This window comes from Pygoscelis adeliae, unplaced genomic scaffold, assembly GCF_000699105.1.
Source record: "Pygoscelis adeliae isolate BGI_AS28 unplaced genomic scaffold, ASM69910v1 Scaffold241, whole genome shotgun sequence".
Taxonomy (NCBI): Eukaryota; Metazoa; Chordata; class Aves; order Sphenisciformes; family Spheniscidae; genus Pygoscelis; species Pygoscelis adeliae.
The window spans coordinates 1-21322 of NW_008824056.1; the positions used below are offsets into that span (position 1 = coordinate 1).

Sequence of the window (21322 nt, forward strand, 5' to 3'; positions counted from 1 at the left end):
CCTAATTGCATAACTACCTTGTCCTCTACATTATGCATTCAACTGGTATAACTCTCTCTTGTTATTTTAACTGTACCTTTCATATCTCCCAGAAAAAAACTATCAAGCCTCTACTTTTTTAAATTCTGTGGAAGTTTGGGATGCTTTTAAGAAATAGAGCTGTGATTATGCTGATTATTGCTGCCATAAATATTGAAGGCCTTGGGTGGTTGCTATATGACAGCTATATGTACTCCTTTGTCAGGACCTAAAATAATGAAGCTATTATTGTACTCACTTCTGTTGAGAAATAAAACAATAAAACATCTTATGATGTTATTTCCTGCCCAAAACTTACAGGCTGCAGTCTTTTCAGGAAAACTGTTTACAATTTGCTGGCAATGGTAGTAGTATTCTTTTTGCACATGGAACAAAAAATGCCAGATTGACTCAACTTTTGCATTTCTGTTTGTGTTATTTCCACTCTTATGGTTCTGTGGCATAGATTATTAATATTATTGTCATTTTTGCATGAAAAGTACTTATTTAAGGTATTTTAAAGGATTAACTTTGAGCCATACATCTACATTTAAGCGAAGATAAGAAGGAATAACAGTAAAATAAATAATGTACATTTAGTACATTTTAGAAAAGCTAATTTCAATGCATTTTTGGAAAAATTTGGAACATTAGATCTCCTGGGAGACTGGCCTAAGGACAAAAGAAGAAGAGAAATTTCAGTTCCTCAGAGAAACATTAGTAAATATTTGAGTTGCTCAGTGCAGCCTCTGAACGCAATAATGATAATAACTAGCAATTTATTGGTCTCTAGCAGTGGCACGGTCTTGTTTTTCAATGTTGTTCCTTTCTGCACTGCAAGTGTAAATTCTTTCTTTACCTTTTAGGTACAGTTGAGAGTAAAGCATACATTTACTACGAGTTTACAGTTTCCAATGTAAGTATTTTAGATGTTCTTATTTTCATTTTCAATTTTTATCAATATTCTCTTCAAAGGGCATTCTTTTCTCCCTCCTTATTCTCCTGTAATATTTATCGAGAAGCAAAGTATTTGACAAAGTCAAAGCAGAGTTATGTTCAAAATACTGTAATTTAACTGGGATGATAATCTGCTGTTTGTCTTTTCCTCTCCCAGTAAGTATCTAAACAACTCCTGTTTCCTTTCACATAACAAACTCAGCAGCAATATTTACTGAGCAAGAGAACTGTAAAGCATCAGTGGCAGTTAAAACAGAGACAGAAAGGAGGTGAATGCAGTGTTTGGGATTCTCAAAATATTGGAAATGTGAAAACAGTCTCTGTACACTGTAAAAATATAGCTGTCTGTTTCCAAAGAGTGAGAGGGAAACCTACGCCTTGTCTGAACCCACGGAATCTACTTCATGACTAAGTTTTAGTTTTTAATTTTTTTAAACTGAAGCTGTGTTGGCAAGGTTAATTTATGGCAGAGTGAAGTCCAGATAGTGTTTCTATTTAATATTGAATGGAGCTATCATATGACGAGGATCCCAAGTAATATGATAACACATTTTTTTGTAATAATAATAATAATAATATCTGTTAAAGGCATTCTTTCCCTTGCCATGACAAAACAGCAGGGCAACAACGGAGAGAGAATGCATAGAAACGTGGGAGTGGAAGCAAAGGACTAGAAGGTGGAGGCACATGAATTAATTATTTTTTTAATCATATGTAATCATATAATCATTTGTAGATAAGAAACCTCAGTTACTATTGGAGTTTGAAACTCTTTTAGCCAAATCATCAATTGACTGTAATGATGTTGAATTAAAAATGAACATAAACTTTCACATGGAGAGTAATAAGAAAGTTATACACTGACATATATGACAGCCATGGTACAGTTCCACTCTTTGGACTCTTAATCTAATAATAACTAATGCAGTTGAATAGGAACTGGTATTTTTATATCAGGAAAAGTGAATATGAACCTTCACTTGTTGGATCCCGGAGAGATCACTGTTGAGTAGAGGTTATCTGTCCTGTCACAGACACCTGTCAGCCTTTTCTTATTTCTGAAACAAGCAAAAAAAGGAAGCTGAAACACAACTATGAAGCATATTATATATATGTTAGAAAAGCGTTATTGTGAGAACAAGCGGGGCAATAATTAATATGTTAGGAAAAAGGTATTGGCTTACTCTATGCTACAATATGAAAATATAATTAGAAAAAATTGTTAAATCAGGAGGATTTTTGGCAGATTTTTTTAATAAGAATATGATCACTGTATTATTTTTCAGAATGTTCTACAAATGAATGTTATAAACAGCAATTATGCTCCAAACAACTTGAAATTTGAAGAAATCAAGATATTGGGAGCGCTCCAGGAAATAACGGCAGTTACTGTATCTCAGAACAATGTTGTGAAAAATGCTCTACTTAATATCACCTATTATCCTCTAGAAAAGGTAAAACAATAACAGGAAAATGGGAAGTAAACAACTTTGAAATTGCATCACCTTTATTTTATATATTGCTAAGGACACTACTCAGTACTAATGTTGTTTCAACAGAATACATCGTGTATTTTATTACAGAACAAAAGTACAATTGCATTCAACTCAACTGCATAGAAAGTGCATCTAAGTTCTGCTCTCAGACGCTCAGTGCAACAGAAAGTTTGGTTATGCAGTTATTCATGTAGCAAAATTTAATTTCTAAGAGGAGGAATACTTTGTGATTTTGTTTGATATTGGAGGAAGATACAAATTATTTATGTTTTAGATGAGTATTTGTGCATTGATTTTTTTAAAACAAAATCAAATGCGCTGTTTAAACCTCCTTTATCATGTTATACAGAGCTTTTCACAGCATGAATACGGGAAAGCAGCAACACAGTGCATTTATGTGCAAAGCAAACGAACGTGCTGCTGCTAGTGGGAAGCTTTCATGAAAGAGCTTTCCCACACTAAGGACAGTGCTGGCATTGCTTTGAACTTGCATTGTACACCCTCTTTAATTATTACAAGTGCCTGAGTTACCTGTTACATTATCTCTGTTACAAAATCAAAATAAAAATATTTTAACTTTTTCTTAACTCTTGCATTCATATTTCAAAATGTGAAGGAAGTGTGCCCTTATCTTTATTCCTGTTTGTTTCCAAAGAAGCTGTGGGATTGACTCCATTTTTTTAGATTCTTAATTTTTTAGATTTTGTCTGTAAGAATATCAGTTGTGTGTTATTTGTTATTTGCAAAAGTGAGACTATATCATATGTTAGAGGACAGATTTTTTTGTGAATTGTCACATAAAAATGTATTGTTCCTGAGGACCAGCATCTCTGCTGACTGAAGAAAAGATGGATGTGATGTGGGATTTAATAACTGTTTATTGTTTGACGTTTATAGGTTGCTCATATAACAGGACTTCAGCTTGAACTGGGAAAATCTTACACAGTAAAATGGACTCAAAAGCTGAGTGTCAATGAAAGGTTTAATTGTTATCCCAGTCCCAATCCAACACAAGAAAAATGTGAACAACTTGGCTGTGTTTGGGAAGTAAGCAAAAATCATTTCTCCAAACTAATGAGACAGAAAGGTTTCCAGAATCATAGCTTTCTCTTTATAGTTGTTACAGTGGAAAAAGTAGTCTGGCAGATTTGTCAGATTTAAATAAAATGGGGGCACAGACAGCTGCAGGCCTGTACTAGAAGATTTTATTTACCTCACTAAAACTAAGGTAGTTGGCAACCGCGTAAGCTCTTCCAAAGTATATCAGAAATTGAGGAAAAATGTCCTATTTTTTGAAAGGTGGAAAGAAATAATACCAGAGTTATGAAAAAAATAGAATAGACTTGAGATCTGCATCTTCAGCTACCTCTTCTGCCTCACTGGCACCGTGGCCTGCAAGGCTTATCCCCTTTGTCTCACCTTCATAGTCACTGAAGCACATTTTAAGTCAAACCGATTCCTCTGGATCTCAGTTTGAGAAGAAATCCTTGAATCCCCCAGAAATTTTGATTCATATGTGAACTTAATTGTTTCCATCCATGTCGAGGAGGTATATCCAAATCATAATCCCCAACATGCTCTTCTTTACCACATAGTTTTATTTATTAACATCCCATGGCTATAAGCATACGGGAGCAGCGAGCCCTGGCAGGGTTGAACTTTAGACGGTCCCTCCAACTAAATTGCTCCATGCTCCTCTAAATCTAAATTTTACAGCTTGGACACATCTCCTAGGCATGAACACCAAAATTCTCTGCTAGCTACTCTTGAAGCAGCAACAGCTGAAGCGGTTGATGGACTGTGTTGATTTTGTTGCACTCTTAGGAATACTTTTTTGTAATTTTGGATATTTGGAAATGGCTTTTCATGTGAAATCGAACTCTGGTCCTGTTATGGACTGGGTATGTTTTGAAGACCATTTGAAAGGTGCTTTGAATTTGGTGATGACAGGTGAATAAATATTCATTAGCAATTAAGATGTGCGGAGCAGGCATAGTTTCATTTGAACAACTAGGCAGGATTGACAGTACATATCCAGAGGTGGAAGGCTAATGCATTAACCTACATCAGTGCATCTAACCTCAGAATACCTGGTTTGAGTGTTTATGTTCAACCGTAAAGAGAAACCGAAAGTAATTTTGATCTTGCTGTCAGGAGATCTTAGATAAATAGAATGTAATTCTCAGTGGATATTTTAAGGATAATTCGTGTGAATAAAGCCAATGGAAAGGTCTCGTCTGATGTTGCCTGAATATCTAATGAGTTTTGGGCACATCCTCTTGTGTGAGCCAGAGACCAGAGAGCAATGGGATTAAAAGGGAGGAAACTTTAGGAATTTCAACAGGCCAAGACTAAGCCATGTTGTGTGATTGAGCTGAATATCACAGAAACAGGAAAATTAAATCCACCTTCATTGTGCGAGGATTCAGTTTCCTGACTGACTTATTTGTACAGTCTTCACTGGATTGTTTGATTATATATGATTTAGTGTAGAGATCAATGGGTTCTGTATTACTTCTTTATTGTTCATTAGTTGCATTAAGTTTTTCCCAAAATTCTACTTTTGACAGCTATCTGATAAACATGGGAGTTTTGGATTCCATGCTAATAACTAACAAGAAATACAGCAGGCCAGTGTAGCTCACTAACCTGCAACTTATTTCTGTTTGCAGCAAGTAACATCAAACTCAGATATTCCACCCTGCTATTACAGCTCCGACAATGCTTACTCTGTAGACAAAGTAGAATACACCTCATCAGGTTTGGCAGCCAACCTCATTTTAAACAGTGCTAAGACCAGAGCTAATGAGAATTTCACTACACCAATTAGTACACTACGCCTGGAGGTGAAATATCATCTCAACCACATGCTGCAATTTAAGGTAATGTTATTCCAGAATTTCTATGAGTGTGTAATGTCCTATTGTTAAAAATAGTCTTATTTATGGAAATTATAAGGGCTTTTTACTGTCAATTTTATATTACACAGACAGTAGCACCCTTGCCTAAATATGTTTCTCCTTCTAATTTAGTTGTTATTGTTCTTAGCTCACATCTTTTTTTCTCCTGTAATTCTGTATTCTCTTTTACAATGAAATGATGTGAATCAAAGGTATAATGCCAATGTATATCTGTAATGTCAGCCAGAAACTCTGGAACTAAAGACATTTTATTAGTACACAGGTAAATTTATCCTTAAGGGTTATCATGACTATACAATTTATTTTTGCATTAATCGTTCTATTCTAAAATTTTTAATACACTATTGTTTAGAATATAATTTATTACTGTTCATTTAATAATACTGAAATAAGTGTGATGCCTTAAAATGGTCAAGCATCAAAAACTAACTTCTGTCAGCTTTCAGAATACAGAAAACTTTAAAAAAAGTTAAAATCTCTTAAAGTTGGCTAAAAGATTAATCAGAAAGGCATTTACCATACTCACATATATATACACACACACCTGTATTTTAAATATAGGTATATACTTTAAATTCATATATATAAATGATTAGACAAAATGACAAGAGTCATTCCTGATCCAGAATAAATCCTTAAGGTTTTTGTTTTTCAAACCAAATACTGTGACAGAATTGGTTAAAGAATACGTCTTGAAGGAAAATACTCCTCTCAGCAAGTGTTTTCAACAATTTTCTACATTCATTTTAACGAATTCAGATTTCTATCACTATAGGTTAGATTTCAAACAACTCGTTCATTGAAATGAATTGATTTTTACTTCATAGATTTATGATTATCAAAACGCACGATATGAGGTTCCGGTACCACTGAATCTCCCGAGCTCCCCAATGAGCATGGCCAAGGAAAGACTGTATGAAGTATCAGTTCAGAAAAAACCATTTGGTATACAGGTTTGGCGCAAAAGCACAGGAACAACCATGTAAGCCATAATAATTTTATTTTATTTCACTTGTTTTTGTTAGCTCTTTTCAAGCCAAACCATTTTCTTGTGTACTACTTTTTAAATACCTCAAGACTGGCTTTTGTATCCTTCCCACGAAATAGCTCTGTCTGTCAAATGCCAGATGCTGCTCCAGCAGATATGGCTTCACCGTTGCATTATATGAGAGCACTGACCAGGGAGAGGACGGAGAAGGTGCCTTGAGCAATATCCTATTTTTTCTTGTAATCATCTAAGGTTTTTCCCCTGTCACTTCATAGTCTGACACTTGTTAAAAGTCCGTAACAACATGTTGAAGTGCAGAACATAGACAACTCCAAAGGCTGTTTCTTGTGTAGTTCCCAAGTCTCTGGGAGGCACAATGATTTTCTATGCTTCCTAAAATTTTCCTTAGGTCGCCACAGCACTGATCATTAAGGATTGATCATTTGATTCAGTTTTGGGGAATGGTTAGGAAAAAAATAATTAGAAGAAAGTAGTGTCTCAACTAACTTACAGTCTTACAGGATCTTCATTTCTTTCCTTGATTAAGCTTAAGTCAGAGCTAGAAAACAGAGAACAATGATGTTAGCAGTTGCGCGTGTTAAGTTTTTTATTCAAAAAAACATTCTTATGTCATTTTTTAAAGTACTCAAAACTTAATTGCAAGCTGAATTCTTTTTTGCCAACCACAGTAATCATTCAAACTGCAATTCAGCCTCCTGGAATGACGTAATTCTTTGGCAGAGCACCATCAGGCTGCAGTTTGTTTCCAACTGTAAAGATGCTGATTTACAACAAATGAGACCTATGAATACAGTTTCAGTGTAATCTGCACAAAAAGTTCAGTGAACTGTAAAAAGCACCTTATTTACTATATTCGATGTGGCACCAAGGATGAGTCTGGGAGGAAAATATAATCATACTCTCCTGAAACACATTTTCTCACCAAATTGCCAAAATATGATGCAACTTGCTATGCATGCTGCCTGTGCATTATATATATCCCTCTGAGAGACACAGAGGACTTTGCGCCTCTAAACTGTGTATCAAATTCTTAGACATCCCCACTTCATATGCTTTAAGTTTTCTCGATAACCATAACAGTCTTATTTCACCTTGACTGAAGAGTAAGATTTTCAGAGAAAAAGAAAAGCCTAAAAAAAGTGTCTGCCCGCTAAACACAGCACTGAGGACACTATATTCTTGTTTTTATTTTCCTCTTTCCATTTTAGCTGGGATTCACAGCTGCCCACCTTCACGTTCAGCGACATGTTCATTCAGATTTCTACCCGCTTAGCATCCCAGTATTTATATGGATTTGGAGAAACTGAGCACACCATGTTTCGACGTAACATGAGCTGGCACACCTGGGGAATGTTCACAAGGGATCAGCCTCCTACTGTAAGTAGAAAGAAATGTAGCTTTTGGACCAATGAGCCGAAAGTGCAGAGACGTTCGGCAGGACTTTAAAGTCCAGTGGATGTCCACTGGTACTGGACACACTTATTGACTTTGATCGTATTTATCATGGCTTATAATTTGGATGGTGTGTCAATGGCAATGGTCTTTAAACCTATTCTTTGTCTGTGACCAGAGAGACCAATGTGTGGAGCTCAGTCCCTGAGTCAGATGTTGGAAGACAACAAATGGCTTAGAAATAACAGCACATTACTCCTTTTTTTAATCTTCTCAGCTAGTTATTCTGGAAGCTAGACGTGAGTCAGGACAACTCCCACTACTTTGGGTTTAAACTAGTACTTACAGAGGTAAATCAGAAATCTTATTTCTATGTGTATACTTGTGTTATTTCCTACAAGATAGCACAATGTTTACAATTTGCAGGGAATAACCAATAAAAAATTATAGCTTTAATTTCCAGTTCAGGTTTCAATATATTTTTGAGTAAATGAAAGACAACAGGATGTCACCAGCATCTCCTGATCATATAGACACCTGCTACTGTTTGAAAAGAAGGGAAAGTTTTGTCCTGGGGAAGCACTTTCTCATTAGCAAATTTTAAAGGCAATAATACCTTTGCTTTCCTTCCTGCCTGGTCAGTCTGAACAGGACTGACTCAAATTGTGAAGTTGAAAGTGATCTTCTACAGGTATGTTTTATAGGTATGTAGGGTGTAAGTATATAATTTTGGAGTTTATTTGTTGTGTGTTTGGCAGTTGTGTGTCTTGTCTTTTATTAAATTCATTAATAAATGTAAATAAGTGAATGCTTGCGATGTTTCCCCAGTAGAATGTATTTTATTTTGTTTGCAGTACAAGTTGAATTCCTACGGTTATCAGCCATTTTACATGGCTCTTGAAGAAGACGGCAATGCCCATGGAGTTCTCTTGCTTAACAGCAATGCAATGGGTAAGAAAACCTCCACTTTATTTTCTCAATATATTTTATTTTTATGGTCAGTGTTTTGCAATAGTAGTGAATCTAAGCATCCTTTTCTCATTTCACTTCCCCTATTTCCAGATGTGACGTTCCAGCCAACCCCTGCCCTGACGTACCGCACCACTGGAGGAATTCTCGACTTCTACATGGTTTTGGGCCCAACACCAGAACTTGTTGTTCAGGAGTACACTGCAGTAGGATTCTTACTCTATTACAAACTAATGCTGTTTTTTGGTTGGTTGGTTGGTTTTGTTTTCATCTACTCACCACAAATATTCTTTCTTATTTTTAGCTGATTGGACGACCTGTCATGCCACCGTACTGGTCTTTGGGATTCCAGTTGTGCCGCTATGGATACAAGAATGACTCGGAAATTGCCCAGCTAGTGGAGGACATGAAGGCAGCTGGGATTCCCTATGTACGCTGGTAGCAGTTCACATTTGAGCTCATGCCTGAACTTTTGGTTTCAGAGTATTAACTAAGACCATTAAACACAAAATAAAAAAACAATCAAAAAAACCACCACCATGGTAGAGTAGAGCAAACTATGTTTTATGTCAGAGCTGAACATCTCTGCACACTCTGGGCCATGTTAAATGTAGATGTCAGGCTGCTTTATTTTCTTTATCATTCATACCAACGAAGCACCCAGATGCCTTAGTCAGTCATGGACTCTTGCCATGCTGGCTATGAAGGAGCAGTGGTCAACAAGAAAAACAAGCAGGAAAGAAAATGAAGCAGCATCATTCCAATGGTATATTGCTTTGTGTCAAGTCAGCTATGATTTGGCACAGGTTGTTGTTGGGAAAGTTGAAACAACACATAGATCTAACAAAATTATACTGTAAATTGAATGTGACTTCATTTTAAATGTAATTAACATCACTATTTCAATACAGAACAACTGTTTCCACTGTTTCCTTATAGATATGGTAACATAGGTTCAGTTTCTGTGTACATACACGTATGTACAAATCCAGGTCTTTTTTCTCTATCATGTATTAATTTCTACCCTCAGACTAGATGCAGTAGTGAAAGGTTTATTTTGTATTGGACTTGCTGATAGGTTGAGTAATATTTATTTAATAGCTTTAGGTTAAAGTTACAGCTGCTTCCAATTTTACAGTTCAAAACTTCAGTAGTTTACTTATTTTGGCAGATTTTCAATAAATACGTATTTGGGGAAAAAAAAATTCATTTTACATTAATTGTTTTTGTGAACTGCAGGATGTCCAATATGTAGATATCGACCATATGGAAAGGCAACTGGACTTCACCATTAGCACAAGCTTTGCTGGATTACCAGCTCTGATTAACAGAATAAAAGAAGAAGGAATGAGATTTATCATTATCCTGGTCAGTTTTGAATACTGCTTTTAAATTTCAATATATCATTGCAGAATGCAGAATATATTCAACAGCATTTCTAAACTTGTTTTTTGAGCATAAGGGTAAAAGTGTTTTTAATTGTAGGATCCAGCCATCTCTGGAAATGAAACCAATTATCCTACCTTCTCAAGAGGTGTGCAGGACGATGTCTTCATAAAATGGCCCAATACCAATGACATTATATATTCCAAGGTACTGTTCTTAAAAAGTTGATGACAGTAGAAGCATGCTGTATCCAAGTGAGCAACATGTCAGCCTAGACTTCAGTGCTAGCCATAGGGGGAAAGTCTGCTAATGGTATATTCATGCCTGGCTGTAAATGACACATTGAATAAATACTATAAACTGAATTGTCTTCAGTTTGTGTTGTCATTCACATAGGTATCAAGGAATAATGGTTATAGCTGTCTCTTGCTGATGCTCAGTTTATATTCAGTGTGGTTTGATTATTTTAAAATGTCCTTTGTCCTATTAGGTCTGGCCATTTCTTCCCAACGTGCAAGTCAACGAGTCACTGCCTGAGCAAACCCAAATACAGGTAAACACTGATACGGTTTGGTTATGGACCCAAATACAGGCAGAGCAGCACGTTAATTAAGGAAAATAGCATCAAACTAGTTGATAAATCTTGGGAGGAATAAGGTGCAGAAACTGGCCAGCCTTCCTAATAGAGCCAAAAAAGTTAGTGAACAAGTAATATTTTTTTCAAATTTTTAATTTTTTAAACAAATTCCAACTTTTTAACAGTGGGATGCTTTCAATCCTGTATCTGGTTTGTTTTCCTACTATTATTACAGATCTACGGAGCACATGCTGCTTTCCCAGACTTCTTCCGCAATTCCACAAGGGGGTGGTGGAAGAGAGAAATCCTGGAGTTCTACAACAATTCCACCAACCCCTCAAGAAGCGTCAAGTTTGATGGCCTGTGGATTGTAAGTGTAGAAATGCATTCAATTTCTGGATTTTTTGTTCTCTGCCAGACACTAGCAGATAGGCTGGAGGGAAAACAAGCTGAGCACCAGGCAGAACCTGAGCCCCCCAGCCAAAGGCACCACTTTGGCTTTAGGTTGTACACTTGCACTGCCTCTGTATATCATGATTTTCTTCCTCCATTGTAACACTGTCTGCACAGGGGAAACAGGGCCCAGGCTCACTGTTCTTCCCTTGAAACACTTTGTGGCTCCCTGTCCCTGCACCATGCCACATGTGAATGTGTCAAGAAAACATGGAACGGCAGACTGAGCCTGCAGCTGCAAGGGCTCCTGAGGACTTCTACAATGCTGTTTATTTGTAATTTAGACTTTAGTGTGTTTTACAGGTTTGAAGCAAAAACAATCAGGTTTTGCTCTATGTTTTTAGGACATGAATGAACCAGCAGCTTTTCTGAATGGTGCCATTGATGGCTGTAGAAATGACCTCCTAAATATGCCACCATATATACCTCGTAAGTCTGATCACTCCTTAAAACAGTTTTAGGTTATTCTGGTTACTACGTAATTTCTTATATGGTATATGTGGCGTAAATGCCTAAAGTTAGGTATATAAAACTACAACTCCTAACTGAAAGTGCCCCTTTTTTTCTGAGATTATGGGCACACTTCAACCCCATCTGTTTCAGTGGGAGCAGTAACTGCATGGCACTTTTTAAAAATAAAGTTATTTTCAGCTACTTGCCTGCATATGGATTTTGATACCTATTTTATATCTAGGTGCTTTCCTTTAGGCATGGTAGAGAATGTAGTTCTCTGTTTTGCAGTTTTCTCAGACAAATAATGCAATTAATTAAAAATTTAGAAAATATCCTTGTGTCTCCTCTCATTAACATTTATCTATACAGTCAAATACTTGAAATACTTAGCTTTCTTAGCTTGGCTTTACTTAAGTACTGGTGTAAAGTAGTACTAAGTAGTAATTATTTATTAATGGTTTATTAGCATACTCTTGTTGCTTACAGTTCTCTTCAGTTATTATGAATACTTTCTCAGGAATTGTCAGGAAGTTAATATTCAGACACAGACCATATCCCCCACCCCACCATTTTTCTGTTTGTACGGATGATGTGACAGTGTTTACAAAGATTTGCAATATCTTCTGAATTTGGATATACTGTTCACTCTTTGAGCCTCTTCACTAAGAGCATCTGTAACTGAGATCTTAAAACACTTACAGACCCAGATGCCTACATAGGAATTTTAGAAATATTCTATTTCAGAAAACTGGAAATGCTATTTTTATAATTATAAATAAATAAATGACAGTATGCATAACTAAAAGAGCATGAATGCCAAAGACGTTATGAAAATTAAGAAAAAGTATCTCAAATGATTATTGAATGTTCATTATTAAAAAAATAATTTTTTTTTCCCTTTCATTAGATTTGGGATACCGGTCAGATGGATTAACTGTCAAAACTCCATGCATGGAAGGTCAACAATATCTTCCAGACGGTACCCCTGTTAGACACTACGATGTCCACAGTCTTTATGGATGGTCACAAACAAAACCTACACTAGAGTAAGTGAAGTTTGCATACTTTCTTGTTGTCTCCAAAATATGTTACAAATGAATATTCTGTGTCTATATTATTACAGCCAAAACTTTCATCAGTTTATTTAACAAGACTGAGATATCTTTCTTTTCATTCTAATATCTTCAATTCTTCAATTCAGTTAGAAGCGGAGTTCTGATGTTCAGAAGTTTGAGCAGCAGTGCTATAGCTCTTGCAGTTGGTATTATTTCAGTCACATTACTGCTCAGTTCACACAGTGATCTCGCCCGCGGTGCAAGCAGGGCGGTATGAACCTGAGCTGCTGGAAAGGATGGGCAGGAGAAGGTGAGGTGGGTCTGTGCAGGTCTGAGCTGAAGCTGTGCTCCCACGGTTTCACTGCAATAAACACCTTCTGCAACTGGAACTAGCTAGAAGAAAAAAAAAAAAAAATTTTCAAGGTACCTTTTAAAAACAGTTAACCCATGTCTGATACTAAAGAATCTTCTTGCTCACCTAGCTGGGGAGCAATTCTTGCTATACCAGTTCTGAGGACTTCATCCATATAAATGTTATGTCGTGCAAGCTTAATTGCTGACCTGCATTATGAAATAAGATGGCCATGGTGCTATTTCTCAGACAGTTTAATTTGGATATAATTACTCGCCATCGAGCGTTTCCTTGTCCCAGCACATTCAAGCACAACATGTTGCCTTTTCAACAGAGGCTTCTATAATGAGACAGCCACCAAGGCTGTCCCGGGGCGATGCTCTGCATTGTAAACGAGAGCAGTCAGTCAAAAGACACCGCTCGGGTATTCATTCACAGGGCAGAATGGAGAACAGGTCTGAACATTTTGATCAGCTGTTGGGAACAGTAATTACTCAACGATAGTCTCAATAATTACTGTAATTAAAATATAAAATACTTTTTGTTTCTAGGTTTTGCTGGGATAGCCGGGTTTACTCCTAACATTGATATTGTTTTTGCCTTACACTATACATCTAGTGAGGGAAAACAAATACAGTTTTTTAACAATGTCAATTTAAGAAGGGCTTGATTATGTCCTCTGTTTAAAACAAATTTAGTAGTAGTGAAAAGGGGAAACAGTGACTTTTAAAATGCCAGCTGTGTGCATAAGGCTTTACTCTTAAGAACGTACTTTCTCAGTTCCAAGGCAAACGTCGTTATCTGTTCCTTACTGAATAGTACCCCAGACTGCTTTTGATAACACCTGATCTAATGATAATATATCTGTGCTGTGTCATTTCCAATTCAACAAGTAAGCAAGGAAACAGTGTTCTTTATAGGTCTTAATGACCTTAAAGCCCTTGGTAACTTTGATATAGCCATAAAGAAAGAAAATATCAAGGCTGCTTGAATTTTTGACGGAGTAGATATTATATTTGGCAGCATGCCATGGCAGCGCTGCCAGTCAAGGCAGGAGTGAAATTGCTGACAGGACAGGAAGGAATGTCTGATACCTCTGCTGTCAGACAAATCACATGTGATTTGAGCTCATACAGATATTCTCACACTTGAAATTTATAGAAAAATGTGAGTTTAAAAAAAAAAAAGTATGTGTATATACATCTATCAGCTCCCAATTTATTCTTTGGTACTAACTGAAGGAGTACTTGTGCAACCGAAGACGTGTTGCAATAATAATTTATTCTAACACTAAACATCCAAACAAGAAGATCGCTTGCCTGCAAAACTCACAAAAGCCTGTAACTTAAAAGTGAACAGCAATTTTTTATGCAGCAATGTAATTTCATCTCTCCATGTGTTAGACAGAAGGAGCTTCTGGATATTGGCTTAACGCTATTCTTCCATAATGAGACTTTTGCATAGCCTTGAAAGCCAGAACCCTTAGTAGTGAATACAGTAACCATTTGGAGATTAATTCGGGCTTTGTGACATGGGTAATTGCTTTTCATGGACACAGCTGTGGCTTAGTCCTGAAGCAGAGAACTGGCACCTCGAGTCAGCAAAACACTCAGGCCATGCTCATCCTTGAGCAGTTCTGCGCACGACATACATACACTTTCTTTACATTTCAAATTTTATCTGCAATTTCCAAGGCATTGTAGAAGTTGGGTAAAGCAAGCAGAGGCTGAAAATGTTTGATAGTACGTTACAAAGAAATAAAAGATACTGGAAAACTTACTGTTTGTCTTGGAAGCAATAATTACAGCACATTAGTCTAGTTTAATTACCACGGTAATTTAAGTGACTTGTGTATTTTTGCTGTAATTATAGTGTCACTAAAGCTGCAAATCCTGTAGAAAAATAAATAAATAGTGCCTTATTGAAGCAGCTGTTTAGGCAATTATTGCGGAGCTAGCATTGGAGAGCAGTGCGATTTAATCAGTGTAGCTTTCTAACTAGTATTGCGGTTTAGTGTTTTGCTGTAATGATTCACAGTACGTGTGCACAGCTGCAAAGGAATTATTCTAAGAAAGTGGAGCAGTAATGTATCCATGCAGGTCACATAGCATAGAGCAACAGCATATGTTGCAAAGAAAGGTGCTCATATCCTTGGCGGAGCAACTAGAAAGCATAAATTCCCCTCAACTCAGCTAAACTTTTTTTTTTTTTTTCCTAAAGCTTACTTGGTTGCCTTTGCAGGTACTTTGTGGCAATGACCACGGCTTTATTTAAGAAAATTATTATTATTATTTATTTATTTGAGGTAATGGGGTTAATTGGTGAATCAATTCTCCACCCAGCTCATTCACACCCACACCTCCAGGGCCTCAGGAGCTCTTCTCCTGAGTCATTGGCAAGCCGGTCTCCCCTCCCAATAGCAATGATCCTGAGCAAGGCCATAGGGTTTTAGTGCCAGAATCATAGAAGGTTAATTGTTGAATATGTATTGTCTATGTAACCAGTAGCATACTAAAGGGGGGAAAATGTAATGAATTATTTTTCCTTTCGGGTATGATGGATTTCAGTCTCTTTGGAATATCTTATGTAAGCTAATGACTAATAACCTTACATTTAATTATCTTGTACATGATTTAATTATCATGTATATGAATTTATAGTATTCCAATCGGATCATTTTAAAAATTTCAGACAGGGGCTGATATCTGCGGCTTCTTCAAAGACTCAGAGTATCAGCTGTGTCTTCGCTGGCATGACAGTCATTGCCTGGTGCTAGCTGTTTCCTTCTATCCCCCAAACCCAAGCACCTCTATGTTTCCCGCCCTGTAGGTTCTTGCCTCTAATTTGGGAAAGAGGAATAAGTCCCACAATCCTCCAAAGGTTACTAACCTCTGGTTGAAGTCTCTTCTGCTTATGAGGAAGCCAAAAGTGATCAGACCAAGAGCTCAGCTAATGACAAGGTAGTCACACACATTGTTAGCACTCCTTAGCTGTAAGGCCTTTTACCTGCCCTGAGCAGAAAACAGCTGGTTTAATATGTTTGCTTCTAGACAAATACATGTTGGTCATTTCATATTGATATCATGTCACCTTCATGTTTCTGAAGTGACTACAGATCCATTACTTATTTTTTTGTTCCAATACCTTTTTGGCAACTAGAGTTATACTGACAGGTCCAATATTCCTGGCACCTCTATTTTCCCCCTTATGATCTTTTTGGTATGAGTTTTGTTAAATTATTTTCAACTGTTGCTGCAATTTTTCAGGTAATTTAAGAAAGGAATGATGTAGCCTGGAATATATTGTGGAGCCCATAGAAAATGTGCAAGTTGGGCTACATTCGTATTTTCACACACAACAATTAGCCTGAGCTGGAAGTCTGTATTCTAGCACCTCCTTGTTTTGACAGTTCTTTTTCCAGCTACAGGTTGGCTGACACTGTTGAGTTCCTGTGTATGTGTGAATCATAGTGAATTGCCGTAAAAAGCACATCTAGATTGGATGTATGCATATTCATGCATAAAACAATGCTGCCTTTCGCTATGAAAATATAAGCTGTTCTGTTTATTTTCAAAGAGGATGTTATGTAATAAATTCTCATGTAATTTTTCTCACATAATGTGTTTTTTTTGTCTATTTTCAATGTCAGTGGTTTGCAGAGTGCCACCAAGGAGCGTGGGATTGTTATCACCCGTTCCACATATCCCAGTAGCGGAAGATGGGCAGGACACTGGCTTGGTGATAACACTGCAGCTTGGGATCAGCTAGCTAAATCTGTTATTGGTATGTAGAAGGAAAAGGATCTGTATTCAATTTACGGTGTGCAGTTATTTCTTTTCCTTCATCTACTTGCTTTTAGTGGTTTTAGCTGAAATAAGCCCTTTAGTTCAGCAAGAAGAATTTGTGGTCAATTCCTTTTTTACTTCTTCGCTTCTGCAGCAGGTGCTGGGAGCTCTTTTATTCCCTTGGAGCCAGCCACCTTCCTGCCCTGTGTCCTGCCACTCACTTCTTTCTTTGCTCCTGACCAACCAGCTCCCATCTCTTTCTGTAGCAGAAAAACATGACACATTAGAGAAATCGTGGGGGTTGTGTTTTGGTTTTTTATTTCTCATTCAGCATTACAGTATGTACTATCTATGTAACCAATAGCATACCAAAGAGGGAAAAACAAACCAGCTAGTAATGTTGAATTATTTTCTTTCAGGTATGATGGAGTTCAGTCTCTTTGGAATATCTTATGTAAGCTAATGAGTAATAACCTTACATTTAATTATCTTGATGCTGTACATGAATGTATAGTATTCCAATTGGATAATTTTAAAAATTTCAGACAGGGGCTGATATCTGCGGCTTCTTCAAAGACTCAGAGTATCAGCTGTGTCTTCGCTGGACGCAACTGGGTGCGTTTTACCCATACTCACGGAATCACAATGTGAAAGGAGCAAGGGTGAGTCACAATTTTTTAACGGTTGTTAATGGCTGGGCCTTTGCAACACGCATGTAGAGACCAGCCAGAACACTGCACGAGCTGGCCTGCCTCAAAGAAAGTACATTCCGAGCAAAATGGACAAGAAAAGAACACGCTTGGCTTTTTATCAAATAAATAATTGTTTTTACTTGCATGCTAGCTCTGCTGTAACCCTCCCTCTCACCTGGGAGGTTTTATGCCCACAGAGGGGCTGCTCTGGGATTTGGACCACTTGAAGGAAGCATACTCTACGTTTGCTTTGACTGATTCAAACTCCTACATATTTTTCCCTGTATGCCATTTTTATTTAAACGCACTACACCGGCCAGACTAAAACAGAGCGCTTTTATGGCAAACGCACTTAAGGGAGCAAAACTGACCTTGGTGCTCTCAGCCCTAATTGTCCATAATTATACAACAAATGGGAAAATGGAACGGTGTAATAAGATTCTGGAGTACGACTTGGCAATTTTGTTGCTTTGCACATTTGCCATCATCAGATATTGTATTTCTTTAAAGAGTAAAGGAAAATAATTGCCTAAATGTAGGTCTGTGCTGGCTAAGGACTATATTGTAGAAAGCTGTAAAACAAGATAACTGGAAAAATAAAGAAAAATGGAAACAGCACTTCTATTCCACTTAAAGCTTCAGGTCTAGCAGAGTAGAGCCATTTATATGGCATATATCTAATGGCTTAAAGTCTCCTTTTCAAAAAATGTGTGCTTTATCTTGCAGCGACACACCTTTCGATAGGACTTTTAAAGCCTTTAAAAATGCAGATTCAGGGTTATCATGTTGCTTCCAGTCTTACCCAATTTGCCACGGTATTGTTCAATACATTTAATAAAGATTGGAAGGCTCCCTCACATCAGTCACTAGTGCTTCGGTCTCTTCTTGCAAGTCCCGTGTGCTGCCCTGCAGAAAAGAAGGATAATAAATTATGTACACTGGGATATGTCACGCCTTCGGGACACTTTGCATTAAACATTTTTACAGTACTCCCGCCGGGTTTTCCTCACCTTCCCTATTTCTAGTTCCCCTCTTAGGGCTGACAGTGATATCTACTGGTTTTAGTGCCACTTGCTCCTTAATTGAAGAATAAATAAATGAAGGTGCTCTAGTTCGGAGGAGAAATTTCCTCAGCTTTGTCTTGCTGTGTTGATTTTTTTTTTTTTAGGTTTTCTGAACGAAACAATCCAGCTTGAGTAGCAACGGTCTCTTCTCTTTCAGAGGCAAGATCCTGTTTCCTGGAACTCAACATTTGAGGAGATTTCCCGGAACGTGCTGAATATAAGATACACCCTGTTACCCTATCTCTACACATTAATGTATGACGCTCATGCCCATGGCAGCACTGTGATCCGCCCCATATTCCATGAGTAAGTGTGACTCCTTTGCTCTCCTTATCAGGAATTTCCACTAAAAATTCTGTGGTTACAACCCTCCTGATAATAAAGTTTTCTCTCGGTTACAGCAATTTTTATTTTTTTAAAAAAAGCACGAGATTGAGAATGTGAGCTTTCAATATCAAGTCTCACTTGAACAGCACTAGTTCTCCATTTTTCACTCTGCAAAATTGAACATTTGCTTCTCTAGGAGTAATATTTAAATTTTAAAGCTCACCTTTAACTTCTTTAGGGGCAAGCAACAAAATGTTGGGCATATGTAGAATCAAAAAACAAATGTTGTAAAAAGAGCTGGATAAAAACTTTAAGCAAAAAGAGGGAATTTTGTCACAAATCATGAGAGTTTTGCAGGGAAAAATGGCTTTTTTGTGTGTGTGTCCAAGCTGATATAGCAGATTTTTAAAAAAAATGTTGTTAGACACACAAAGCCTTCTTTGTTCCTTGTCAGGTGGGGCAGTACCTGCAAAAGCTTTAACTCCTTCTCTTGTGGAGTTAGATGTGGTCTAGTATCTACATGTATGTCCTGGCTGAGGAACAGAGTTGTTTGCATGTATTGACTTGCAAACTGTCTAAGAAAAAAGTGGCGCAAATTAGAAAGTGGTTCCCAGTCTGTCTGCTACCTAATTTTATTATTGCTAATACAGGCCAAGCACAACAGACCTTCTGATTTATGTGATCTAAATACACTGAAAAGCAAATGCAAAGAAATGGCAAAAAAAGAAAGCTAAGTAATAGCTTGCATTTCTCTAATGAGTTTCACATTAGGATCTTTATGTATTCTTGGCAAGCATTAATTGATCTATGAATTATTAATACTAGAATAAAGATGAGGAAATAGTAGATACTAGGAATAGTAGATTCAATTACTGACAAAATGTCTTAAAGAAGGAACACTGTGGAAAAGTTCAGCACCCAATGTCTAACCATTATTTCACTAACTTCCAGGTTTGTGGAAGACAGAACAACCTGGGAAATATATGAGCAGTTCCTTTGGGGACCTGCACTGCTCATCAGCCCTGTGATGCAACAGGTACGTTTTTAAGCACTTACGAAAATATTAAAGTCACTTTAGCTAAACTTCACTTTTTGATTTAAGGTACCTAAAATGTGTATCTTTAATTCCAGAATGCTGTAACAGTGAATGCTTACTTACCCAATGCCCGCTGGTATGATTACTACACAGTAAGTCCTTTTAAAAACTGTATTTTACATGTCTTCTTCAGAATGCTGTTCAGACAGCAGCAGGGTGTGCTGAGAGTGCGGGTGAGGTGTGAACCCTCTCTCTCCCTTTTACAAACTTGCTTTCAGTATCAGTTCTTATCAATACAACATCTACTTAGCTGATTAAAAAAAAACCAACTTGATTCCTGTATAATGATGTATAATAACATGACCACAGTCAGGGTAAATTAAAAGGTGAAATAATACCTTTAATTTGAAGTCCTTCTATTGACTTTTTTTAACCCTCAAATGATATACATAATGTCTTTGTAAGGAATGCTGGAATAGAGAAAGACAAAACAGGTTTAGCCGCATCATCTTTCACAGCAAATAAGAAAAAATCTGGTAACAGGAAGAGTGGGCATCAAAAATCACTTCATTAATCACAACGTCGTATTTCACCTGACTGGCCCCTTTGGTTCATCTGCTGTCACCTACAGTCAAACCAGTCTTTTATAGATACAGAATTTCAGAGTTTTTCTCTTAAAATCATTATGTAGTTACTCCTGCAGTAACAACTCCTGACTAATCTGTCTAGCAAAAGATGATAATTTCATTCTAAAAAAACCTGTGAAGTGACAGCAATTCAGTAGAATAGAAGACCTTTTTTTTTTGTGTGTGTGTGTGTGAATAGAATGAAGAGATTGGTTTTAGGGGACAATTCAAACTTTTACCAGCTCCTTTGGAACATATAAACCTGCATATTCGAGGTGGATACATCCTTGCTTGGCAAAGACCTGCTAATACAACTTTTTACAGGTAAGATTAACTGAAAATTTAAAATTTAGTTTTGCACAATTACCTATAAATGCCACCAGTCCTCAGAGAAGATACACATATGATAGCACGGGAGCTTTATGGCTGGTTTTTCTTTTTGTTTCCTCCTAATGTCCTCCTTTAAATTTAATAGCATGGGCTTAGGAAGATGAATATGGGAGATCAATTGAGCGGTATACAATATTTCTAAAAAAATTTCTAACAGTTGATAAATATGAACTGTGATTAGCTGAGGAAATTGAGGAAACATTATTCTGTTTTCCATAGCCGAAAAAACCCGATGGGACTCACTGTTGCTTTGAATGACACGCTGTTTGCAGAGGGACAGCTTTATTGGGATGACGGGGTTCACATTGGTATGTATGATGCTTCTTGCCTTCATAAAATTCTTTTTTGCTGCGAGGATGGTCGA

General features: G+C 37.0%; 1 protein-coding gene across 1 annotated transcript in view; it reads left to right on the plus strand.

Annotated features, from left to right (window-relative positions):
- Positions 1-884: 884 nt before the first annotated feature.
- SI (sucrase-isomaltase (alpha-glucosidase)) overlaps positions 885-21322 on the plus strand; it is a gene marked incomplete at its 5' end in the record, with an annotated part of 25777 nt that continues 5339 nt past the window's right edge. Inside the window, 23 exons of the mRNA XM_009333983.1 lie at positions 885-934; positions 2262-2429; positions 3369-3518; positions 5144-5353; positions 6220-6374; positions 7610-7778; positions 8648-8744; positions 8856-8968; positions 9067-9192; positions 10002-10130; positions 10248-10355; positions 10639-10701; positions 10961-11095; positions 11523-11607; positions 12539-12677; positions 16688-16821; positions 17243-17277; positions 17369-17485; positions 18737-18885; positions 19858-19942; positions 20038-20094; positions 20768-20892; positions 21178-21266. Of these exons, the coding sequence (XP_009332258.1) occupies positions 885-934; positions 2262-2429; positions 3369-3518; positions 5144-5353; positions 6220-6374; positions 7610-7778; positions 8648-8744; positions 8856-8968; positions 9067-9192; positions 10002-10130; positions 10248-10355; positions 10639-10701; positions 10961-11095; positions 11523-11607; positions 12539-12677; positions 16688-16821; positions 17243-17277; positions 17369-17485; positions 18737-18885; positions 19858-19942; positions 20038-20094; positions 20768-20892; positions 21178-21266 (2688 nt within the window). The remainder of the gene's footprint in view (positions 935-2261; positions 2430-3368; positions 3519-5143; positions 5354-6219; positions 6375-7609; positions 7779-8647; positions 8745-8855; positions 8969-9066; positions 9193-10001; positions 10131-10247; positions 10356-10638; positions 10702-10960; positions 11096-11522; positions 11608-12538; positions 12678-16687; positions 16822-17242; positions 17278-17368; positions 17486-18736; positions 18886-19857; positions 19943-20037; positions 20095-20767; positions 20893-21177; positions 21267-21322) is intronic.